Raw genomic sequence first — 22,775 nt, 5'->3', positions numbered from 1 at the left:
TGGGGAATCGACATCCTGGGATCCTTCCCCCCGGCTACAGGATAATAGAAGTTCCTCATTATCTCCATCAACTATTTCACCAAGTGGGTCGAGGCGGAACCCGTCGCCCAAATTACCAAACCGAAAGTGCAAGATTTCATCTAGAAGATGATCATCTGCCGTTTCGGACTTTCTCGAGTTATCATATTCGACAACGGCCACCAATTGGACAATGCTTGATTTGGCGAGTTCCGTTCCAAGCTCGGCATTAATCACCGCTATACATCGGTGGCCCATCCACAAACCAACGGAAAAGCAGAAGTTACCAACCGGATTATCCTAGAAGGGATTAAAGCTAGGTTAGACCGGGCAAAAGGGCAGTGGGCGGAGGATCTCTACATTGTCTCTGGGCGTACCGAACGACTTTTCGAGTCCCCACTAGAAAGACCCCCTTTAGCTTGTCTTATGGTACGAAGACAGTTATTCCCCTTGAGGTCGGGTTGCCCTCCCATCGAGTTGAAAGCTTTGACACCACCACAAACTCAGCGCGACTTCGAGGCAACCTGGACCTACTTGAGGAAACAAGGGAAGCCGCCTAGATTCGCATGAAGAGATTACAGTGAAAAGCAGCGCAATACTACAACTCCAGGGTCAAACCCAAGTCATTCAAGGTCGGCGACCTCGTCTTGAGGAAGGCCGAAGCCTCCCGACCTCTGGAGCAAGGGAAGCTCGCCCCAAACTAGGAAGGGCCATACCGAGTCATCCGAATCCAGCGGCCGGGAGCTTACAAACTGGAATCCTTGGACGACAATTCAATTCCTCGGACTTGGCATTTTGAAAACCTTCGAATATATTATCAATAAAGGCGGCTTCTAAAAGCTACCAAGCATTTCCAGAATGCCCTGACTAGTTCGGCATATTGTAGGAATCTTTATGGAGAATTCATAATTATAGTACAAAAACGGCCCAGGACGCTCCACAGAGTCGACTAAGAGCCAAAGAGGCCCCGTCAACTGCGAAAGCAAAGCAATGCCCTAATCTGAGTGGGGGGCATCTACAAAGTCATCCCTTAAGCTCGGCTCGGAATGCCCTGCGGCATCAATGGAGAGCCGAGGAAGAGCACCCTCCCTCCGCAGGAGTCTACAAGCAAGCCCCTGATCTGAGTGGGGGCCATCTACCAAGTTATCCCTTGAGCTCGGCTCGGGATGCCCTGCGGCGGCAATGGGGAGCCGAGGAAGAGCACCCCCATCTGCAGGTTTTCTATAAATCACCCCAATCTGAGCTGGGGGTGGAAAGTCTGAATGCGGCCTAACTTGGTTCTAAGTGCCCCTACAAGACTTACGGAAATTTCGAAGGCTAAGAATCGTCAAAGCTCCCGACGGCCACCTATGTTGAAAGTGCCCTAAGATACAATACGAGAGCAAAAATAGGGCTAAAACTCGATCCAGATGCCTAGGGCACACCAACGGACGAGCTCAGGAATAGCAGACTACAAAATTAAAAGCAAACGCTGATCACAAAAACTTCGGCAAACATTCTACACAATTCCTGCTGTGCAAGCCAAGCACGGACCTGAGCTGCGCAGTTCAGTTTTTGGTAACTAAACATGAGATGGAACAAGCTCAAATGCGTAACTAGATTTCTAAAGGCAAGCCAGCATGAGCTCAAAAACTTGACAAAAGACACAATGTACTAAAGAAGGAAGAGTTTACTTCATTTAATATTAAAAGGCCTAGGGCCGAGTACAAGAAAAGCCGACCTCAAGGTCGGACAAAATACAAAGGGCCCCCAGGTGGCCGACTTTACAAAGAAAAAGAAAAAGTGATAAGCCAAAGGCTTAACCAGCCTGTTCCGCCTTGGACTCAACTTCAGGGGCAGCTTTGATTTTCGGCCTCGGCAGCAGCTGTCGTCTTGACCTCTGCAGCGACTTCGACAAGGTCCACTGTCCCAACAGTGGACTCATGCATCTCCGCTGACTCTCCTCCGGCTCCAACCTCCCCCTCGGCGTCACCGTCCAAACACGAGCATAAGCCGCTGAGGTCAACTCCAGGGTATAATTTCTGAGCCTGATCCCGACAGTTGTCGAAGCACCGGACCATGGCGTCAACTGCTGCCTCTGCCAACTCATCCAGATACTCCCCAGACTCGCGGAAGTTCTGGACGGCCACCGAGACCTGCTTCTTCGCAAGCCGACTGAGCTCCTCAGCCTTCAGCTCCAGAGCTCTGACTTTGTGCCCCTGATTGGCAAGCGTAGACTCCAGCTCCAAAATACGACCCTCGACGGTCGATCGCACCTGGAGAAGCTCAGCCTCCATCTCCCAAATTCGGGCGAGCTCAGTCTTGATGTGAGCCACAGCCTGCTGCCGTTCTCGCTTGGCGGCCGCCAACTTTTGCTCCGCCTCAACGGCTCGGGCCTCGGCCTCTTTTCTGCACCGCTCCTCGACGGCTACATCCGACCGCAAATCCCGAATTCTTTTTCGGGAGTTGGTCGTGGCGATCTCCAGTATATCAACCAAGTGCATCATCTCGCACAAGAAAACAAGAGTAAGCCGGGGTCAAGTACCTATGCAAAAATAACACCGCTTACCGAAATCATGGTGGTGTACGCTTCGTTGACGACCCCGGGTAATCCAAGTTCCACCAACTCGGCCTGGTCACGTGGAAGTGAGGCCCAGCGCATGACCTCATGTGCAACCTCGCTAGATTGCAGTGCTGTGTCATCCTCGAATAGCTAACAGTCGGGATGAAACGGCCTCCTTCCAAACTCCGAAGGAGCGGGCCGGGCCCCGGGCGAAGCTGCAACCATAAGAGAGGACCGAGCCTTTGGCTTGTCCACCGGCTCGAGACCCGGTGAAGGCGACCGGATGACTCTTTTGGCGCTACGAGCTTTGGCGGGCGATGTGACCGCCCGCTTCCCCGCACCCTTCTCCGCTACCTGCGGAAGCGGCCTTGCTTCAATCGAAGTAACCTGCTCGGGCTCAGGCTAAGCAGGCTCAGCAATGACGATTCCAAGCCAGCGCCGCTTGGCGCCAAGTCCCGAAGCAATTCAGGCTTTCTTATTCGGCTCGGGCCAAACTTCATTAGGGGCGATTGCCCTCTTGTAGTATTTGGCCATTAGAGCCTCGGAGTCAATGCACATCCCTGCAATTTCTGGCAAACGAAACTTAGTCAGAATTCGACATGAAAAGAGAGAAAGAAGAAAGCAAGGCGAATGTTTCACCCTTATCCTCGGGATGAGCCGAGCTCTAGCCGACATTTACCAGGACCTCCTCAGTAAGCAAGTTAGGGAGTCCTGGAGTTTCTTCCAAACCGAGCAGCGTATCTAGGGTCACCTGCTCGAGCTGCGACAACTTAGGTAGCCTGTTATTGACAGCAACCCGCGGCGTGTCCCAGGTTGACTCAAACCCCCATGGCTGCTCGGAGAAAATAAAAAAGAATTTGTGTTTCCACCCGTAAATGGAGGAAGGCGCACCTCGAAAGAGTGAGCAGCCTCTTTGAGGAGAAAAATACCACCACCCTTTGTCTACGGAGTTGGCCTTCAACATGAAGCACCTTCGAAAGACATTGACTGAGGAAGGTAGACTGTGAGCGAGGCACAGGATGAGGAAGCCTACTATTATCCTCTACGAGTTCAGAGTGAGCTGCGCTGGGACTAAGTAGTAAGTGGCCAGGAGCTCGTTCACGAACCCATGCATGGGGAACCTCCACCCCGCTCGGAGTGTATCCACATACACCCCGATCTGACTCTCAGGAGGAACATCAACTCGAGCCCTGGGCCCTGGGAGCTCCAAGGTGAACCCCGAGGGAATAAAGAACTGAGCCCAAATCTAGGCCAGCTCTTCCTTACCCACGAATGAGCTGAGCCCATACGGGTCGTGGCTCCCATCGAGCTCGGCTTCCTCCGACGATGAAGAAATCCGAGCTTGAGATGGGTCCGCACCAAGCGCAAGAGCTCTCAAGGGTGACCCCATCGCCTTGCTCTCAGTAAGGAAAGAGAAAATAGGAAAAAATCCCCTCCGAGCAACCGAAAAGAGGTGAGGACACCTACCTAAGGGACTAACCGAAGAAAAGAAACGAAGAAAAGCCACCAAAAGATTCATCGGAAAGCTCCGGAATACTCCACAAACCTCCCAAAAGGTTCAAAAGAGGAGCAACAACAGGCAAAGAAAGGAAGGGAAATAGAAATCCTTGAGGTCCCTCTCAGGGCTTTATATAGCTTACTTCAGCAACCTCGATCGACTTTCCGAAACGGTAGGGCAGCCAGATCTCACCACGCAGCAAGCCCCGAAGTCGTCATAGCAAATCTCTCCCAGATTGCCGCACTAAAGATCGGTCATTATAGCGGGCACTTTTGAAAGCGGGGCATTGATGAGGACCCTCGCGTTTCGCCCAGCAATGCTTTGAAAGAAAGTGCACACGCAATGCATTAAAAGAGCTCTCGTAACCGCTTCCTCTTCAGCTGATATGGCAACCAAACTCACCCAAGCTCACTTCGCGAAGTGCGTCCAGAAGTAATCGACCCTTGATAAGATATGCATACCTAGTTCGATGCGCATATCTACATAAGTGCTTGATTGGAGGGCGGACGATCAAAAGACTGGCTACTTCCTTCACCCGAGCTGAAGGGTGACTCGACCTCGGAAGTGGGGGGCAAATAATGGGGAGCGAAATGGATCGTCTAGCCCATAGCTAAAAGGCCACCTAGTTTTGGCCTAATAAACGCCAACACCAACCGGTTGAATCCTCGGTCCGGCCTAGAATCAGCTCGGCCTCGGACTTCGGCAAAAGCTCTATTGACCTTGGATATTTGCCAACTCGCCTGACCAAGTTTGGGGTGTCTCCAATATTCGCCGACCCGCCCCAGCCAAGCTTGAGGCGCCCACTTCAGTAGTACACCCCGACCCTCGAGCTCGGGGCACTCCACTAGGCATACTTCGGAACACGGAGAGCCGAGCTACCTTCAGCATCCGTCTAGCCGACCTCGCCAAACATATGATGTGATCTTTCAATGGGTTCGGCTTCGCCAACAATTGCACCCATATGTGCACCCACGTCCTACTACGTGGCCATACATTACAACACCACCACGCCACGCTTCGATAGCTGGCCCTTGACAGTCAAAGAACGGCACCATAACTACTTCGGCCATACCCTCGTGTGGTTGTTAACACCCTACCATCCTTGAGAACGGATAACACCACACGCCACCAACCAGCCTTATCTACATGCCATTCGGTTCAGAGCCACGCCCCCTCTCATGATGAGGGTAGACAGTGCCTCTACCACCCGTGCCTCTCCACCGGGACTACAAAGAGCCCGGTTAGGTAACTTCTAAGGAACTTTTGGCTGGATCAAAGTTACCCCACTCTAACTTGATCGTCGGAGGACCCTCAACGGAAACACCGGTTAGGCTTAGTGCAGGTCCACTGCTGTCGTTGCGCAGGAGGTGGCTCCCGTCTTCTTCTTCCAACCACCGACGGCTCCCTCGACTCCTCCAGCATGGTCACCCTTGGGCCAAATTTGAACCACAACACCCTGCAATTGAGGAAATCAGATGCAAATTGCACTTGCACATGTCCAATCCTTATACAATGGTTTCTTGTCAAGTTTTTTTTTTATACCGGCGTCTCACTATATACGACCGTGAGTACATCCAGAATAGTCGCAATATAAAATACGATCTAGTGCCAATTGCACTTGCTCCAATGCCTCCCATCTGACGGCTCCAGAGTGATGTGCTGTGAAAGAAGCGGCCCAATCTGCTGCTGCGAAGGAATCTACTGTACTTACTATTCGCCTTCCGAAATACATGCATGACACCTTGTCAAGAATTTTAGTGGACCATATGTGCAAAAGCTTTATTGCATTATGCAGTTTTTATGTAGTTTTATTCAAATATTCTCTTTATCTACTTCTTATAATTGGAAGGAGATGCATACAGTCAAATATTTTATGTAAATTTGTTGATTTATTTTTATTTTTTATTTTGGAGGAACAATTCTAAAATCAAGAGCCCGAGAATGGAATGGAATATGGAATATGGTGATTGTAGGGTTTTCAAGCCCTCAATTAATGTATTACATGACAAGCAAATGTACAGTAGCATATTTTCAGAAAATTGTTTAAATGAAGTAAAAGAAACGCATAATTCAACCAAGACACGTAATATGAAGGGAAATGAAGTTTTTGAGGAGTCACAAGGCCTTAACAATACCACATAAGAAAGATGTTACATTTCCCTTCACCACTCAATCATCCTCCAGGTATGCTAGGTTTTGACACAAGCCTGAAAGAGCTAAACAAGAAGATATCGATAAGAGAACTATAAGAGGGATCTCAAATCAAGAGAAACCAATGTGAGCGAAGTGCTGTGAAAAAGCTTACAGATAGATGCCTTTTGCGCTTACTGATGGCATGAACATATCAAACATTGGGGGATGCAGCTGAAGGGAGGCAAAAATAAAACTTTTTAGGTCCCAAGTCACCAATCTTAGGAATCAAAATCCTTTTAAGAACAAAGAAAGAACTTTGGAACTTCTCTTGCTTTATTATGGGTAGAGCTTATCCAAACCCGGGCCGGGCCGGGCTCGGGTCAGGCTCTACAACAGAAATTAGGCCCGATGGCTATGCCCAGGCCCGGCCCGACTGTCGGACTTAAATTTTTGCCTAGGTCCGATCTAACTTTATAAAGCTGATCCCAGACCTGACTCGACCCGACAGGCCCGATTTTTTCTTTGTTTGGAATCTGAAAATGGGCCAGAATGGCCTAACAGCTTAATGAGCTCTCTAAAACTGGATGTATTTTATATAAAACATGGGCCGGGCCGAGCCATTTTTAAAAATTTTTAGGCCCGGCCCGATTTTTTGGTCGGGCTGCTTTTCCTACCCAGGCCCGACCCATGGGCTTTTTTTTAATGCCCAAGCCTGAAAAATTTCGGGCCGAGCTGGGCGGGCCAGAAGGTCCGTGATCAGCTCTAATTATAGAATAATGAAGGAATACATTGAATAGGGAATAAAAAGAAAGGAGACGAAGCTAAAGCACTTTGGCCGAATCAAAATATTCCTAGGTTTCTAGGTGAAACCAAATCTTTCTAAAGGGTGAAAGAGTTCAAGCATGAGTACACTAATGAGTGTAATTCATGGTTTCTTAATAAGTTTCTAGTGTTCATTCACTTCAAATGCTTAAAAGAATTGACAATATTTGTAACGACTTAAAACCTCATTGACTAAAGACTAGCCAGAAAGTATTTCTAGAGTTTCTTGGCCTTGTATTAGTATCCAAGATTCTCACAACATATAAGTCTGCACGGATCTTTATATATTTTTTCTATTTAAATTCTGGAACTCTCGTCGGGCTAAGCGTCTAGTTTTAATCAAATTTTAACATAAACACCATGATTAGCTCATGGTTAGTCCGAACAGAACTAATGCTATAGTATCTCTAGCTTACATGGGCTACAGATCAAGTTTACTCCGAGAGCATTTAAAACAACCTAAGATCTCATCGAAAAGAACTAGTTATAAGATATTATTTGAATTTCTTAGTCTTATATAAGTACCAGAATTTATCTAATGCATAATCAATATGGTACTAAATACTGCTTGCATAAGTACTCATATATTTTATTGTTTAAGCCATGTACAACTACCACGTCTCGAATCTTATAACCGAGAAAACCCGAGAGAAGAAATTGAGAATTGAATAACGTAATTTTATTTCTGTCATACCATGATAAAAGAGAGGACGGGCCGGCCAAAATAAATAGGTTCTAATGCTTTTTTTTTAAATTTTTTGGTACAAAACAAGCAAGGGAAATTTACAGATGAGGAAAAGCTACTCTCCAGAAGCATCAGCCAAGACCGGAGACCAAATATGATGAAGGGGAAGAGAAGAAACTGAATGAAAAATATCTGAATCAGGGAGACTGGCTAAACAATCCGCTGGTTGATTTGCTTCGCAGAAAACAAAGGAAGTTCTGAACGAAAGCAAGGAGGCAGCCCATTGAACAATATCCAAAAGAAGAGGATTATAAGTTGAAACACATGATGGAAGCAGAGGCAGCCTTTGATGATACTTTTCAATCAATTTGATGACAGTGAGAGAATCACCTTCAACTACCTTTTTCCATGACCAACATAACTTTGCAGATAATTTCACGTTATAATTAGCCACTTAAAAAACAATAGACATGGCTAAAGTATAAAAAGTAACAAAAAAAAAAATACAAAGAAAATGCTGAAAAATTCTAAAATAATTAGCTAAACCAACTCAATATTTGACTTGGTTAAAATTTGACTGGATCTAATATTCAATGCATCAACGCAAGCTCTCGATTCAAGCCTCGTTCATTCACAAGCTTGTCAGTGCCCATCGTCAATGTCGATAGTAAGTCTAGGACTCACCATGGTATCTATCTACCATTTTGGGGGCTTTTTTACCAGGAGAATTCATAGGAGTGTTGGGTGATGCTGGGCACTTTTGCTCTTCTTCTTGCTTGTTTCCTTTTGTTCCCTATATACTTTATCATTTCAATGTAATGACTTGTGGTCTTCCAAACATTTTGCTCTGAGTTTCCAATTTTTTTACAGATTGAGGACCCAACCTGGTATCAAGAAAAAATTTCAATGCCATATATATATATGGAGAATTGATACCTTATACCAACTACCAAGACCTCCCAATTGATGGTGCCTATCTCATGCATTGCACCAATCTCCTCTTGGCACATGTCATGCCTGCCGCGAAGGCTTCTACTTGGTAAACCATAAAGCTTTGTATATTTAGGGGTAATAATTTACTCTATCCTATCGAGTATGTGACCAATCGAACCCTAATAGGGCAGGGTTTTTTTTTACCATAATGGATCTGAGGTGGGTACAGATAATAGTAAAACTTGCCTTTGAGTACGATCTATATATATATAACTCTTCAAAAATTTTCTCTTTGAGGCCCAAAAAATAAAACGTATGCAAAAATCTCTGCCCCAAATTCGTCCCGTCTAACTCTACGTGCCTTATTTTGCTCCAAGGTAAATATGGGGAAAATAGGAGTAATGGCCTACTTGACCCATATATGACACATTGCCATCTCTATGTTTATTACTCATAAAAAGAATTATCTCAGTCATCTTTGGTTGACGGTGAGTGGAGCTGCGGAAGTATACTTTTCTTGAAAGTGGTCACTGTGGACAGTTTGATTGCCCCAAATGACCAAGCACATTTTAGTATTTTTGTCCAATTTAATAAATCATGACAATATACTCATTTTCCTAATTTCAACAAGGGTCCAAAGTAGTTTGATGTGAGGTACGTACTTCGATTTCTACCACTTTTGTGCAACCAGACAAATCTTAAAAGTCAGTTGTTACATAATTTTCTTAACATGGACTATTTTGAGATTGTGGTCAAAACCGTGACTAACTTGTCCAAATCTCTATCTTCCTTGCTTACTTTCTAATTAATATAAAAAGATCATCGAATTCGGTATAAACTATTTTAGCCACTACAAGCAGAGCTAGACAGGGTATATGAATGAGATCCGCCACATCGGAAAGCCAAATTACATATCAATTTTTTGGAGGCCATAACTTGATCATATAACACCGAATTATAATTATTTTTTTTTAAAAAATGGTAACTTTTCAAAATCTACAGGCTAGCATCACCTTTTATAGAGAGCCGCACAACTAGTGATTAGGCCCAAATTTCAACGTTTGGATCTCCAAATAGGCTCATCAAACCAATTTTTTTTTTTTTTTGAAAGAACTTTGACCGAACGTATCTTTCAATTAACGAAGAATTAGATAGAGTAACAGAAAACAAAATTGATGTAGGAGTTGAGATTTATCTGCTGTAGAAATTTTTTTTTTATGTTTATTTCTACGAGACATGTTTATTTTTGAAAAACTATATTCTTTCGAATTAAAAAAAAAATCTGATCCAAATTGTGCAAATGCGAATCTCATTATTATAAATAGAGAGTATGTACATCAATTTTTGAATATCAGTAAAAAAAACCTATACCCTACTTTTTTCTTTTTTTTTTTTTAGATTTAAGTTTAGTGGGTTGAGAAATTTTTTTAACTTACTGATCAGATCATTAATCTTATAGAAAATAATTCCCACCTTTTCTTTGCCTTTTTCTTTGTTTCCTTCATTATAGTGTTCCTTTTATTATAATTTTCCTTTTATTGCACTATTGTCTTTTAGTATAACTCTCATGTGAGCAAAACGTCCTAATTAGGCACCGGTTCCTTTTAAGAAATTCTAAATTTACACTACCATCATCCAAAGTTACTAAATTTGTTTGGTATCCATATTTGTATCTTCTATAATGCATAATTTCTATATATGTATCTTCCAATTTTGTAGTTTTTATTTTCTTACCATATTTTTTAACTTATTTATAGTATATATTTCTCATATATTGCATTCTCTATATTAGTCACTACCATTATGTCTTTGTTTTTAGAAACTAGTCATTATTTCCATCATTTTCTAAGTAAGATATTCTATAATTTCTTTTCATATTAGCATTAAATCTATCTATTTATTCATGAGCTTTCCATATTGACACTTAGGATACAGGCCCGTTTAGAATCATTTTCATCTTAAATATTTGTAGTTTAATTTTATTATTACCATATTTTAACTTACATATAGTATATATTTTCCATATATTGCACTCTCCATATTAATCACTACCATTATACCTTTGTTTCTAGAGACTAGTCATTACTTCAGTCATTTTAAGTTGGATCTTCTATATTTTCTTTTCATATGAGCATTTAAATCTATCCATTTAATCCTAAACTTTCCATATTGACACATAGGATAGATGACCATTTATTATTATCACATTAATTTCTCCCCTATATGAATTCATTTAGAATCATACATAACTATAATTTTGAGGATGGCTGCAAAAAGAGGAAGGTTTAGCAACAGTAATGAGTATATCTTTGATATAATGAGTATATCTACGAGATAATGTTTCTAGAAACTAGTAATTACTTCCATTATTTTTCAAGTTGGATCTTTGATATTTTCTTTTCATATTAGCATTTAAATATAGCCATCTATTTCCGATCTTTCCACATTGGCACTAAGGATATATGCCAATTTATAATTGTCACATTAATTTCTTTCCTATATGTATTCATTTAGAATCATACATAACTTTAGAGGATGGCTGCCAAAAGAGGATGGTTAGCTAAGCAAAAACAAAAAAAAGAGGAAAGCTTAGCAAAATTAATGAGTATATCTTTGATATAATGAGTATATCTACGATATAATGTTTCTAGAAACTAGTAATTACTTCCATTATTTTTTAAGTTGGATCTTTAATATTTTCTTTTCATATTAGCATTTAAATAAAGCTATCTATTCCTGATCTTTCTACATTGACACTTAGGATATATACCAATTTATAATTGTCACATTAATTTCTTTCCTATATGCATTCATTTAGAATCATACATAATTTTTGAGGATGGCCGCAAAAAGATGAAAGTTTAGCAACATTAATGAGTATATCTTTGATATAATGAGTATATCTACGACATAATGTTTCTAGAAACTAGTAATTACTTTCATTATTTTTCAAGTTGGATCTTTAATATTTTCTTTTCCTATTAACATTTAAATGTAGCCATCTATTCCCTATCTTTCCGCATGGACACTTAGGATATATGCCAATTTATAATTGTCACATTAATTTCTTTCCTATATGCATTCATTTAGAATCATACATAACTTTTGAGGATGGCTGCAAAAAGAGAAAGGTTACCTAAGCAAAAAAAAGAGAGAGGAAGGTTTAGCAACATTAATGAGTATATCTTTGATATAATGAGTATATCTACGATATAATGTTTTTAGAAACTAGTAATAACTTCTATTATTTTCCAAGTTGGATCTTTAATATTTTCTTTTCATATTAGCATTTAAATGTAGCTATCTATTCCTGATCTTTCCACATTGATACTTAGGATATATGCCAATTTATAATTGTCATATTAATTTCTTCCCTATATGCATTCATTTAGAATCATACATAATTTTTGAGGATGGCTGTAAAAAGAGAAAAGTTTAGCAACATTACTGAGTATATTTTTGATATAATGAGTATATCTATGACATAATGTTTCTAGAAACTAGTAATTACTTTCATTATTTTTCAAGTTGGATCTTTGATATTTTCTTTTCATATTAGCATTTAAATATAGCCATCTATTCCTAATCTTTCTACATTGACACTTAGGATATATGCCAATTTATAATTGTCACATTATTTTCTTCCCTATATGCATTCATTTAGAATCATACATAACTTTTGATGATGGCTGCAAAAAGAGAAAGGTTTAGCAACATTAATGAGTATATCTTTGATATAATGAGTATATCTATGACATAATATTTCTAGAAACTAGTAATTACTTTCATTTTTTTTTAAAGTTGGATCTTCAATATTTTCTTTTCATATTAGCATTTAAATGTAGCCATCTATTCCTGATCTTTCCACATTGACACTTAGGATATATGCTAATTTATTATTGTCACATTTCTTCCTTATATACATTCGTTTAGAATCATACACAACTTTCCAGGATGGATGAAAAAAGAGAAAAGTTTAGCTAGATTAATAAGTGTATATCTTAGCTATAATGAGTGTATCTACGAGATAATGCTTCTAGAAACTAGTCATTACTTCCAACATTTTCCAAATTGGATCTTTGATATTTTCTTTTCATATTAGCATTTAAATCTACCATATATTCCTGAACCTTCCATATTGATATTTAGGATATATGCCCATTTATTATTTTTGCATTCCTTCCTTATATGCATTCATTTAGAATCATACCCAACTTTTGAGGATGGTTACAAAAAGAGGAAGGTTTAGATAGATTCATGAGTATATCTATATATGGCATGTGCATTCATTGCTCATACCACTAGTCATATGTGGGCCAATCAAAGATTGGTGCGATACTATCATGCCCTAGACCCATCATCACTTAGGTGGATACATGACATGACTGCATATTCCATAAAGTATAACTTCCAGTGAACATGCAAGGCCTGCTAGATGAATAACAACTTCACAACATATCTCATTTCTAGAATAAAATAATTTAACTCAATAATAATAAAAATTTCAACTATATATAAATGATAATTTAGTGATATTAGATGCATTTATTCCTTTATCCATATTTAGTAGGAGACCCAACTTTAGCCAAGAGCTAAGAGTCTTGAGGCTCTGAAAAGAAAAATAGGAAACTGATATGAGCTTACTAGCTTAGTAAGAGATTCGCTCACACATACACTAATATATTAAAATAACTACTAGAATAAATGATCATAACATGTATATGCCAAATAATCAAAATTTGAATACTGACCAATAAGAAAGCTCAATATGCATCAACCATATGCCAACAAATCAATTTGTTCTAGTAATATTTTTAGATGAGTATTTTATTATCAAATTAACTAAGCTGGACCCAATGACAATACTAGAATTTCGTATTTTGTAATGAGGACTTCCAATTTTCATGTTGGTATTGGATTAGCCACGGTCATGCCCCAAACTATGACCGAAAAGTTAAAGTACCACGTTCTTGCTTGTGGCATGGCTATCTATAGTGCCATGTTCCTATCCATATTAAGCTATCCAAATTATCACATTTCTCTCCATGATGAGGTTGTCCACAATACCACTTTCTAGCCGATGAGGCTATCTACAATGTTATAATTCTGATTGTGAGGACGCTATTGACAATTAATGTGGCTAGTCCAAATACCTTTTTCTCAACTATAAAGTTGTTAAATCTTATTCTTGCCGAATAAAAATAATTTAATACTATATTTTTTCCAATTTTCAACCAGTATGGTATTCCAAGCAACCAAAAATCATCGATATTTGATACATGTATACAATAAAGAAAATATTACCATGAAAATCATATGTTAAACAACAATCATCCATGCCAAACTAGAAACCATTGGTACATGAAACATAAATACATAACCAAAAATAAACATATAGGTGATTATATATAGGGATTCTTACCTAAGCCGATATAAATTCAATAATGCTTCTACCGAAGTAAGTATATCCCTAATAATTTTTAGTAAATTAGATATAAATATTCATTATAATTAAGTTACCCAACCATCCAAGAAAACTGACCCTAAAATTTTCTCTTCCCTAACATTCACTAATTCAAATTCATTACCTAATCCAAGGGCTCAAGTACAAAACCCATGCTAGATGACTTCTTGTCCTAACAATTGCGCCCATACAAATTTAATACAACTAAATTAAGAAATAAGTAAATCATAAGAAGCAGTCAAAACCATGGTAATAAATATAGCAAACTATTGGCATAACTTATACAACAATCGGTAAACCGTATAAGAAAAACTCTCATATGTACATCTATACAAGGAACCAAACATAAAACTTCTTAGATTGTTACCCACTACTCAAGCATCTTTAGCTTCTAGTATGCAGTTATGGTTGGTTATACTTATTCAAAAATTATTCATATTATAAAATATATTTATTTGAAATGTATTATGGTATTTCATATTTTAATAAATAATTATTTTCATAAAAAATTCAATCATCTTCTTTTTCAAAGAAATTAAAAATAAATAACTTTATTTTATTCTGTATAATAATTTGAAAATATTTTTATTTAAAATATTTAAAAATAATTTCAACATATTTTTATTATGATATATTTTTTTGTAAAATTCTTTAAAAGTTGATATCTAATGATTCTTTTTATTTAAGTTGTAATTAAAAAGTAATGTTATTTAATATAAAATACTTTTAATTCCTTATATTATATATTTTGTTTAAATATTTTTAATTTTTATATATTTGTAATATAAATTAGATTGGATCAGTGATCCAAATCCTTAGTTAAATCACTCCATGCAAGTTTATAATAATTACGTCTTAGACCATTATCTGGTTATGGTGCATAACTTGCAATATTGATAATGAATTTCATACCAAAAAAATATTTTGTCTAATTATTAAACTGACTTGACTCATATAACTTGTTCATTAAATGGATCAGATCAGATCAAATTGAAAATAATAAATTTAACCCATCAAAAAGTTATAGATAAAAATATAATATATATTCAACTTATTAAATTTACTATCTCTCTAATGACCAATAATTTTTTTTTTCATGAGAGTAGATAAAAGATATTATACACCTTCTATATTAATAAATTATTTATAGTACACCTTTAATTAATTAATAATCACTAATATATATAAACTATTATGAATAGATTAAAAAACCCAAGCCGAATCTAAACTATATTTCTCTAACTATTTATCTGACCTGACTGATCGTGTAACTCGTTTAGTACGTAAATAGGCCTAACCAAATGAAGTTGAAAATAACATATTTTACCTATTAAAATTTATTAGATATATGTAATATATATCTAATAAATCGAAAATAATTTATTAGTACAAATAGTCCATATAATAGTCGGTATATGCATTTAAAACTTCATTACTTCTAAAATTTATTAGATATATGTAATATATATTTTTGAAAAGTTCAAATACATATTTAGTGTAATCACAAAAAATTCAAATCAGTTTGCCATGATAGTAATTTACCACAAAAATAAATCATAAATAATTAGCAATAAAAACTATTAGTTATGCAGCAATTAATATATAGGTAGTAAAATTATTTCATGGACAAATAGTCAGTATTCTAACTACATATATTGCCGATTAAATTCTATTTAGCGAGAAAAAATTATTCTTACAAGTTGCTTTTGTAACATAAAAAAAATTGCCAACATCTATAAAAAAAAGTTTTATAATATTATGGTCTATAAAAAAACATGTATAGCCTAATTAATTGAATCCTGGTGAAGCTTAATTAGATAGGTGTTACGTTAGGATAACTAGCCAACTTGATTGGTAACGGCATGCGCTGCCAACTTGTTATCGCCAGGGCAGCGAATTGGAGAATCCATCTTCAACAAAGATATATATCGACAAACTAGCCCCTTTGGGGACTACCTAAAAGGTTGACCCCATGATGCACTCCATTCATCGTTTGTCAACAAGATCCCTGTCATACCAAATCTACTCTTAACTCCTTTTGCTTGTAAGGAAGGCGAAAAGCCACCCATAATTAATTGAAGAAAAGAAAATCTAAAGAAGATTACAGAGGATGGCCAGAAAAAAGAAAAAACAGCCACCAAGATAAAGTCCTATCCAGGTATAAGCGTTGCAGAGAAAAGGATCGATTTTCGAGGATTAAAGTCAGGTGAAGAAACAGCTGTCTGAGATCCACAGAGAGCAGGGAGAAGAATGGTATGCAGCCAAATCTACTCGAACTCAAGTATATATCATAAGAATTATGTTACCTGCAGCCACATATATATATATATATATATATATCTGGTTGACCTGTTGACCTACGTGAAGATTGATTAATAGGGATGCAATGCCAAGACTGGAGCCACAGAGAGCAACATTTCGTAGCGCACCGGAGGTTGGTAGTTCTGTTCGTCATGCATGGAAGGACATGCTTTGATACCTAGCAGCACCGTAGGACTACTGTGCCCAAGAACACAGGGTCGTAAAGGGTTGGTTATGCCCATTAAAGCAGCATGACATCCCAACTAACTGGTGGTTTTCCTTGCTGTACGTGTTGCCACAGCTACCGTAGCAACCTTTTTTACCCCAAGTGTTGCTGATACCTATATTGTGGATTGGACGATCGATCATACGTGATGATTAAACTAAACCATTTAGTTTTCTGTCAATGTTCCTTGACACAGCTTGGATGACAGAACCAAAAGCAGTCCTTTTCTCATGCTTTTTTTTTCTTCTTGAACTCATGTTGCGATTACCATTTCAAAGTTTTAGTAGTTGAAATCCTGGGTATCTTCTTATCTACTTCAATGGCGGAACAGAAACAAATTGTTGATGATCGAAGTTTGAAGAGTAGAAGTTGCCATTCTTCGAGCAGGAAATTCAGCATATATGACACAAATATAGGTGTTGGATTAGGATTCATTGATGCCCGAAACTAAAATTCGAGATTGATGGCGGTCCGATTTGCGTAGACTTGAACTGCAATGCCGATATTTGTTAATGGCTTACCATTTACCCATTAGTTGAATATTGCAATATGGCTGGCACTAAATCATTAAGTGAATCTCCAATGCAGTGGAAAAGACTAGTGACGTACCAACTACTGGGAAATAGACAAAACACTTCAATGTTTTGCAACACAATGATTTATTATTTAGATTCTATTTTATTAGTCCTCCTCCTCCATAATTAGTAAGTAATGTCCTCAGGTTTATGAGCAAATAAAACCCACATCTAATGGCTGTAACCTGGATTGCATTGGTTTAGATGGCGCATGGATGGCTAAAAGCGTAGTGATTTTTTTTTCGCCTAAGAGTAAAACCTGGAAGCTTTTGCATGTAGAAAACCTTCTTTTGAGCAAAACTGTGGTAGCTCATGACTGCATGTAGAAACTTAGTGCAAAACAATATGTTACTGTAAGGCGACCATGCATGTTACTGTAATAACACCTCCGAAATCTATGTAGGCAATTCACTCTTGTGATTCGAGATTTCGTTCTCACACGTTTTTAGGAGGAAATGATTCTCTAACATTTGAACTCGAATAAAGAGTTTTTAATATTGATAATCAATGACACCAAGAAAGTATTCATATATATATCACACATGCTTTTTTTTTTTTGTGTGTGGAGTAGGGCAGAATCCTATACTTTTAAGCCACAAACATGGTCTTCACGGAGCCTACATATGTATCAATTATTTGGATGAAGGAATGATTGAGATGAAGTCACTACCTGTGTCTCCTTCCTACCTTCCATCTGCTTATTTATTTCCCTGTTCTCCTTTCCCATCTTTTTCTTCTTATTTTTTAAATTCACCAGTTCTCCTCCTACATCATTAAGTGCAAGCTTACCTACCCTTCTTTTTCTAATTTCTCCAGTTCCCTTGTTCCATCACCTCACGCTTCATCAATCATTTTGAGGCCCACTCTTCTTTTTGCCTTAGCTAAATGCTGTGGTTGCGAGCAGGTCTATCCGATGCACAAATTAGAACGATGACATAAAAGATTTTGTGGATCCTGTTATGTTTACACTTCTTTATGCAAACCGGGGCGTTGGTGCAGTCCCATCTAACTCAAAGAGATGAACGAAGGACCCTACTTCGAGGGATACACTCCAGAGGTAGTAGTCCCCACGAAGGCAGAGAAGAAAGAACCAAAGCCAGTACGGGCAAGGGCACGCCACGTGCGAATGCTCTGAGAGCACAAATGCAATGTCTTGCCATCAAAATCTACCAAGATAAGCACACGTGCTTGTCCCCGCCAAAGTCCTTCCTCCATGCTTTGCCAGCCAGGTCTGACCCACGCTGGTGACCACTCATGAGGATCTGACAAAAGATCATTGAAAGAAAGACAAAAGATATATATATTGATGGAGATCAGCCACAAGAATCCACTAAAGCAAGCTAAAGCATTTAGCTTCAAGCCAGTACGTAAAACCATGTTTTCAGTAACAATTAGAACTAATCATGATATTTAGATCCTCAGATATAGTTATATAATTTTAACCAATCTATCTTGTGGATATGTTGTGGGGGAATGCATCCAGATGGATGCGCACAGTCGCACTGGAACACGTCAATGAGCACGCCATGTGGTGCGCCTGGAAAAGTAATTCTAAGAGTGAAAAAGCCATCGTTTACGTTGGTAAATTCAAGGAGTTCCTTCCTGATGTCTTTGAAGGTTAAGACTGCAAAGTTTTAATATTTGCACTCGCCTACCTTAATGCCCCGCACATGGAGGGAGGGGGTCTTCTCTTCTGGATATCTCCTACCTGCAATTGTATATTGCGAGGCCTGCAAGAGGCTGACTTATTGATGTGATATTGTCATAAATTTAATATTATATTGATTTGGTTATGGGCAGAGAAGGTTTTGGATTCTAAGATATTCTAATAAGTCAGCTTGATTAATTCTCAACTGCAGCAGGGTATGCATGCCAACAATAGAGCAGTTAATTGGATAATCGACATCAAGGGAATCTGAACAAATCATCCTTAGATTTTGTAAAATAATATCACTTTCATCTAGAGATTTACCGAGGTGTAAATTCTCGCTTAAAACTTTTGTGGAGTCACAAGAAGATACTTCTTGTTATGATCACGGGAAATGTTGAGGTGTACTCTAGGGGGAAGAGAGGAAACGTCATACTAGAATCATACTAGAAATCTTCTTTAGCTTCGCCCTGTTTTTTTTTCCACTTTTAATCTATGTCGGATTTAAGACAAAAAAGATGAGGAATACCATTGACAATAAAGTTTGTCAATTAGTTTGCAGAAGCGCAACAGGACTTGGTGCTGTTGCTCAGTACTCCTCGCCTGAGCACTTGCACTGGGGATCGAGGTCCCGAAACCAAATCTAGGTGGTCGCGTTCCTGCTATATTTTCTGGAAAAAAATAAAAGGAAAAAGAGGTAGAATGTTTGTAGAAGCATGAATACTGTAAGCTGATGGTCACTTAGTGATGACTTTACTATGCTTGAGTGAATGATATGGCCCCCTACATGAATGAATTGCGAAAAGTTAAAACTCATAAATTAAGCTGACAAGAAGTTGATGAGATGAGGCCTGTTTTCATGACTAGTGCAGTAACATAATTCTCTTGTTTTAGGTGGTGAAGTCTTCATTATTACCAAAAGAGATGTGGTCTTCATCTCCATTGGTCCAGTATGCCAATGGCAAGAGGAAAGTGAAAGAGATAAACTATTGTAATCCATGTAGACTTGAATTAGCTATCAGGTTCTCAAAGTACCGGATGGCATTTAGTGCTACATTTGCATCAAAAGAAACATTATGGCCACACTTCGCTCGAATTGTACAGATTAATAAAGAAAATCAATGTAAGAAGAGCAAGGGAGACCCATGAACATGATGCTCACTGTTATATACGTAGAAATTAAGCTTTCGTGCCTTTTCATTTAAGTCATAGCGTTTCTTAACTAGTATTTTTGAACTACCTCCTACCATGTGGCTCCTTTCTAATTTCCATTATCCACCTTTTGTTCATTAAATAAGGGAGTCTCAAGTTGAGGGTTCAGTATATTATGCAACTGACGACCGCAGCTACTGCTATGTGATAATATAGATTACACTGCAAAGATAGAGATATTCGAACAAACCATATTGATCCAATCCTCACAATACACACGTAGAGAGAGAGAGAAAGAGATTCCATATATTTGATAGGAAGGTTTATCCAAGATAGTTTACTAACATGGACCAAGGAAGGAGGCAAAGCCCTCTTTTCTTCAGCTCTGTACATTCATTGGTTCCCTCAATAAAACCCAATTCATTTACATCTCTTTTCAGCTCCAAGTCATTCCCATAACCAACACCTTCCTCCTACAAGATCCAGAGAAAGAAAAACTTTGTGTTAATTTAGACCCTAAAAAGAAGCATAACAACATCAACCACCTCTCTAATTCTCTCTCTCTCTCTCTCACACACACACAAATACACAAAGGGGAAATATGTTTCAACACAAGCAAATTATGTTACCTGAGGAATCCCCTTATAATCGTCGTCTTTTTTATTTGGCTGCACATCTGAACGATTCAAATAACTAACCTACACCAATATGAACTAGAAATAACAATCTAAAACAGAAAAATAGAAGAATGATATTATTTTTAGATTCAGAAAGGATTGAGAAATTATTAGAACATGGGTTCCTCTAACCTTGGGACTGTTAACAGGAGAGCTAGCAGTATCTTCCAAAGAGTCATCATCCAAGATACCCTTTCCCTTCCTCTTCTTAAAGCTGAGCTTCTTGCAGCTCTTTGTGGTCTCAGCACCGGCAGAAGGCTTCCATGCAACACATGAAGCAGCATCAGAGATGACGGAAGACCCTCCTCCAATGCTAAAAGAGCAACCATCTTCTTCCTTCTTCTCTGATGCCAAGAAGTCCTCAAAGTACATGGTCCAACCACTCTCCTCGGAAGAGGGTGTCCCTTCCTTGGAGTAGAGAGCCCCGTTCAAAGAGGAATGGATTGACTCCTCCATCATAAGGGAGAAGAGATGGTTCCCTGAAGTAGTTAGTTATATATATACAACAAAGGAAAGAGAACAAATGTAGAGATAGAGATAGAAAGAGAAGGGTATTATATTGGTGTGGGGTAGGGGAAATTGGGGAGTTGATATCAGAAGTGGCAAACAAAAGAATTGTAAGGGAACCTGCAAGAAGAAAAGCAAGGGAGCCTTTGACCTCAACAGCTTCCGATAAAGTTTAATTGAAGTTTTCCTCCAAAGTTCCTTCTTTTTTTACTATATTTTTATCTCTTCTTGATGCTTGTTAATAAAGATTTCCGGTCATCCATGACTTTGGTCGGTCTAAGGCCGTTGTTACAGCTAAAAGACCAAGTATATATAATCTGGCTCCACGACCAAGTGGGAATGGGGTTTTTGGTTGCGCATTAATGCAATCTCGAGCAAGTGTTGTGATCATAATTGCTACGAAGATGATGCATGACATGCCTTCTCTTTTCAAGCTTCCCTTCAAGAAATTCAAAGCTACGTCCTGATCACAACCTAAGCACTTTTTTTACCTAGTAAAATTAAAATTACCCGAAAACAAGGTGCACCAAGCAAACTTATCGGCAAGATGGAGTGGATTGGCATGATGCACCACAAAACTCCAGTTGGCTGGACCCATTGAGCAGATTAATTGAACTTGGGTTCAAGTTCTATATTGGAGACTAACTTGAGTCTGGTCTAGTTGTAGCAATTTTTTTTCATGTTCATAATTTATTTTGAAAAATTAATGCTATAATATTTGGAGCACTCCTACTAACCATCATATCTAGTGCTACACATTCCGTAGAGCTAAAATTCAGAAGTGTCCAACATGTTGTTTGGTCGTGTTTTATCACATGAAGATTAGCATGTGAATATCAATATGGTTATACAAAATGTGTTTCCCAATACCAACCATGGATAGTGAAGGTTGCAGGAGTCAACCAATCAACCTATATACAAGCTAGAAATGCATTATATTATTATCATACTACTTAGAATTAGTTATGTTAAGCCTTAATTTACCACCCATTTCCTTTAGGTTATATCTATTGGCAATATTATCTAGAACTCATGCATAATATAGTCACTAGACAGTCTTCATAGAAGATTAATAGCTGAGATTAATAAAAAAAAAGAGATGTAGTCGATTTGCTGCAACTCTTTTCCATAAGGGAGGAGAATTTGAGCTCAAATTTTGATAAGTTGATTTTCAACCATCTAACTTGCACTATTACAATTGATGATACTCCTTTCTCCATTCAAAATAGAAAAATTACAATACATACAAGTTGCTCATTAATTGTTATATCTATTGCTATATATACACACACAAATACATATATCTATATATGTGTGTGTATATATATAGATATATAGATATATACATACATACACATATGTGCATATATAATGTATGTATGTATGTATGTATGTATGTATGTATATTGTGTGTGTGTGCATGGATAATATCAGTTGTGCTTAAATGAGCATTAGCTTTCAGTTCGAAAGGTGATAAAGGCCCTGGTGGTGACTGTACCCACATGGGTGCTGTTAGATCTTTTGATGTGTTGACAAATCCACGTGAACATCTGTTGACATCATTCGGGCACTGAGCGACTTCAGACCCGGAGTT

General features: G+C 38.4%; 1 protein-coding gene across 2 annotated transcripts; it reads right to left on the bottom strand.

The window, feature by feature from the left end:
- Window positions 1-17,500: 17,500 nt before the first annotated feature.
- On the bottom strand, window positions 17,501-21,167 carry LOC103723109 (vascular-related unknown protein 1-like). 2 transcript variants are annotated; one of them, XM_008813923.6, is made up of 4 exons: window positions 20,807-21,167; window positions 20,627-20,695; window positions 20,343-20,470; window positions 17,501-18,459 (listed from the first exon to the last, which is right to left on the bottom strand). In XM_008813923.6, exons 1-4 carry the CDS (start codon window positions 21,131-21,133, stop codon window positions 18,450-18,452), a joined length of 534 nt encoding a protein of 177 aa, XP_008812145.1. In that variant the 5' UTR covers window positions 21,134-21,167; the 3' UTR covers window positions 17,501-18,449. The 2 variants fall into 2 exon arrangements, with proteins under 2 accessions (XP_008812145.1, XP_088580018.1); XM_088723892.2 differs by lacking the exon at window positions 17,501-18,459 and having other exon boundaries at window positions 20,252-20,470.
- Window positions 21,168-22,775: the final 1,608 nt, after the last annotated feature.

The sequence above is a fragment of the Phoenix dactylifera genome, chromosome 1 (genome assembly GCF_051530095.1).
Source record: "Phoenix dactylifera cultivar Ajwa chromosome 1, Ajwa_hap1_PhDact_Kaust_v1.1, whole genome shotgun sequence".
Classification (NCBI taxonomy): domain Eukaryota; kingdom Viridiplantae; phylum Streptophyta; class Magnoliopsida; order Arecales; family Arecaceae; genus Phoenix; species Phoenix dactylifera.
Note: the sequence above shows the minus strand (reverse complement) of the source record. Positions and strands in the feature narration are given on the sequence as shown.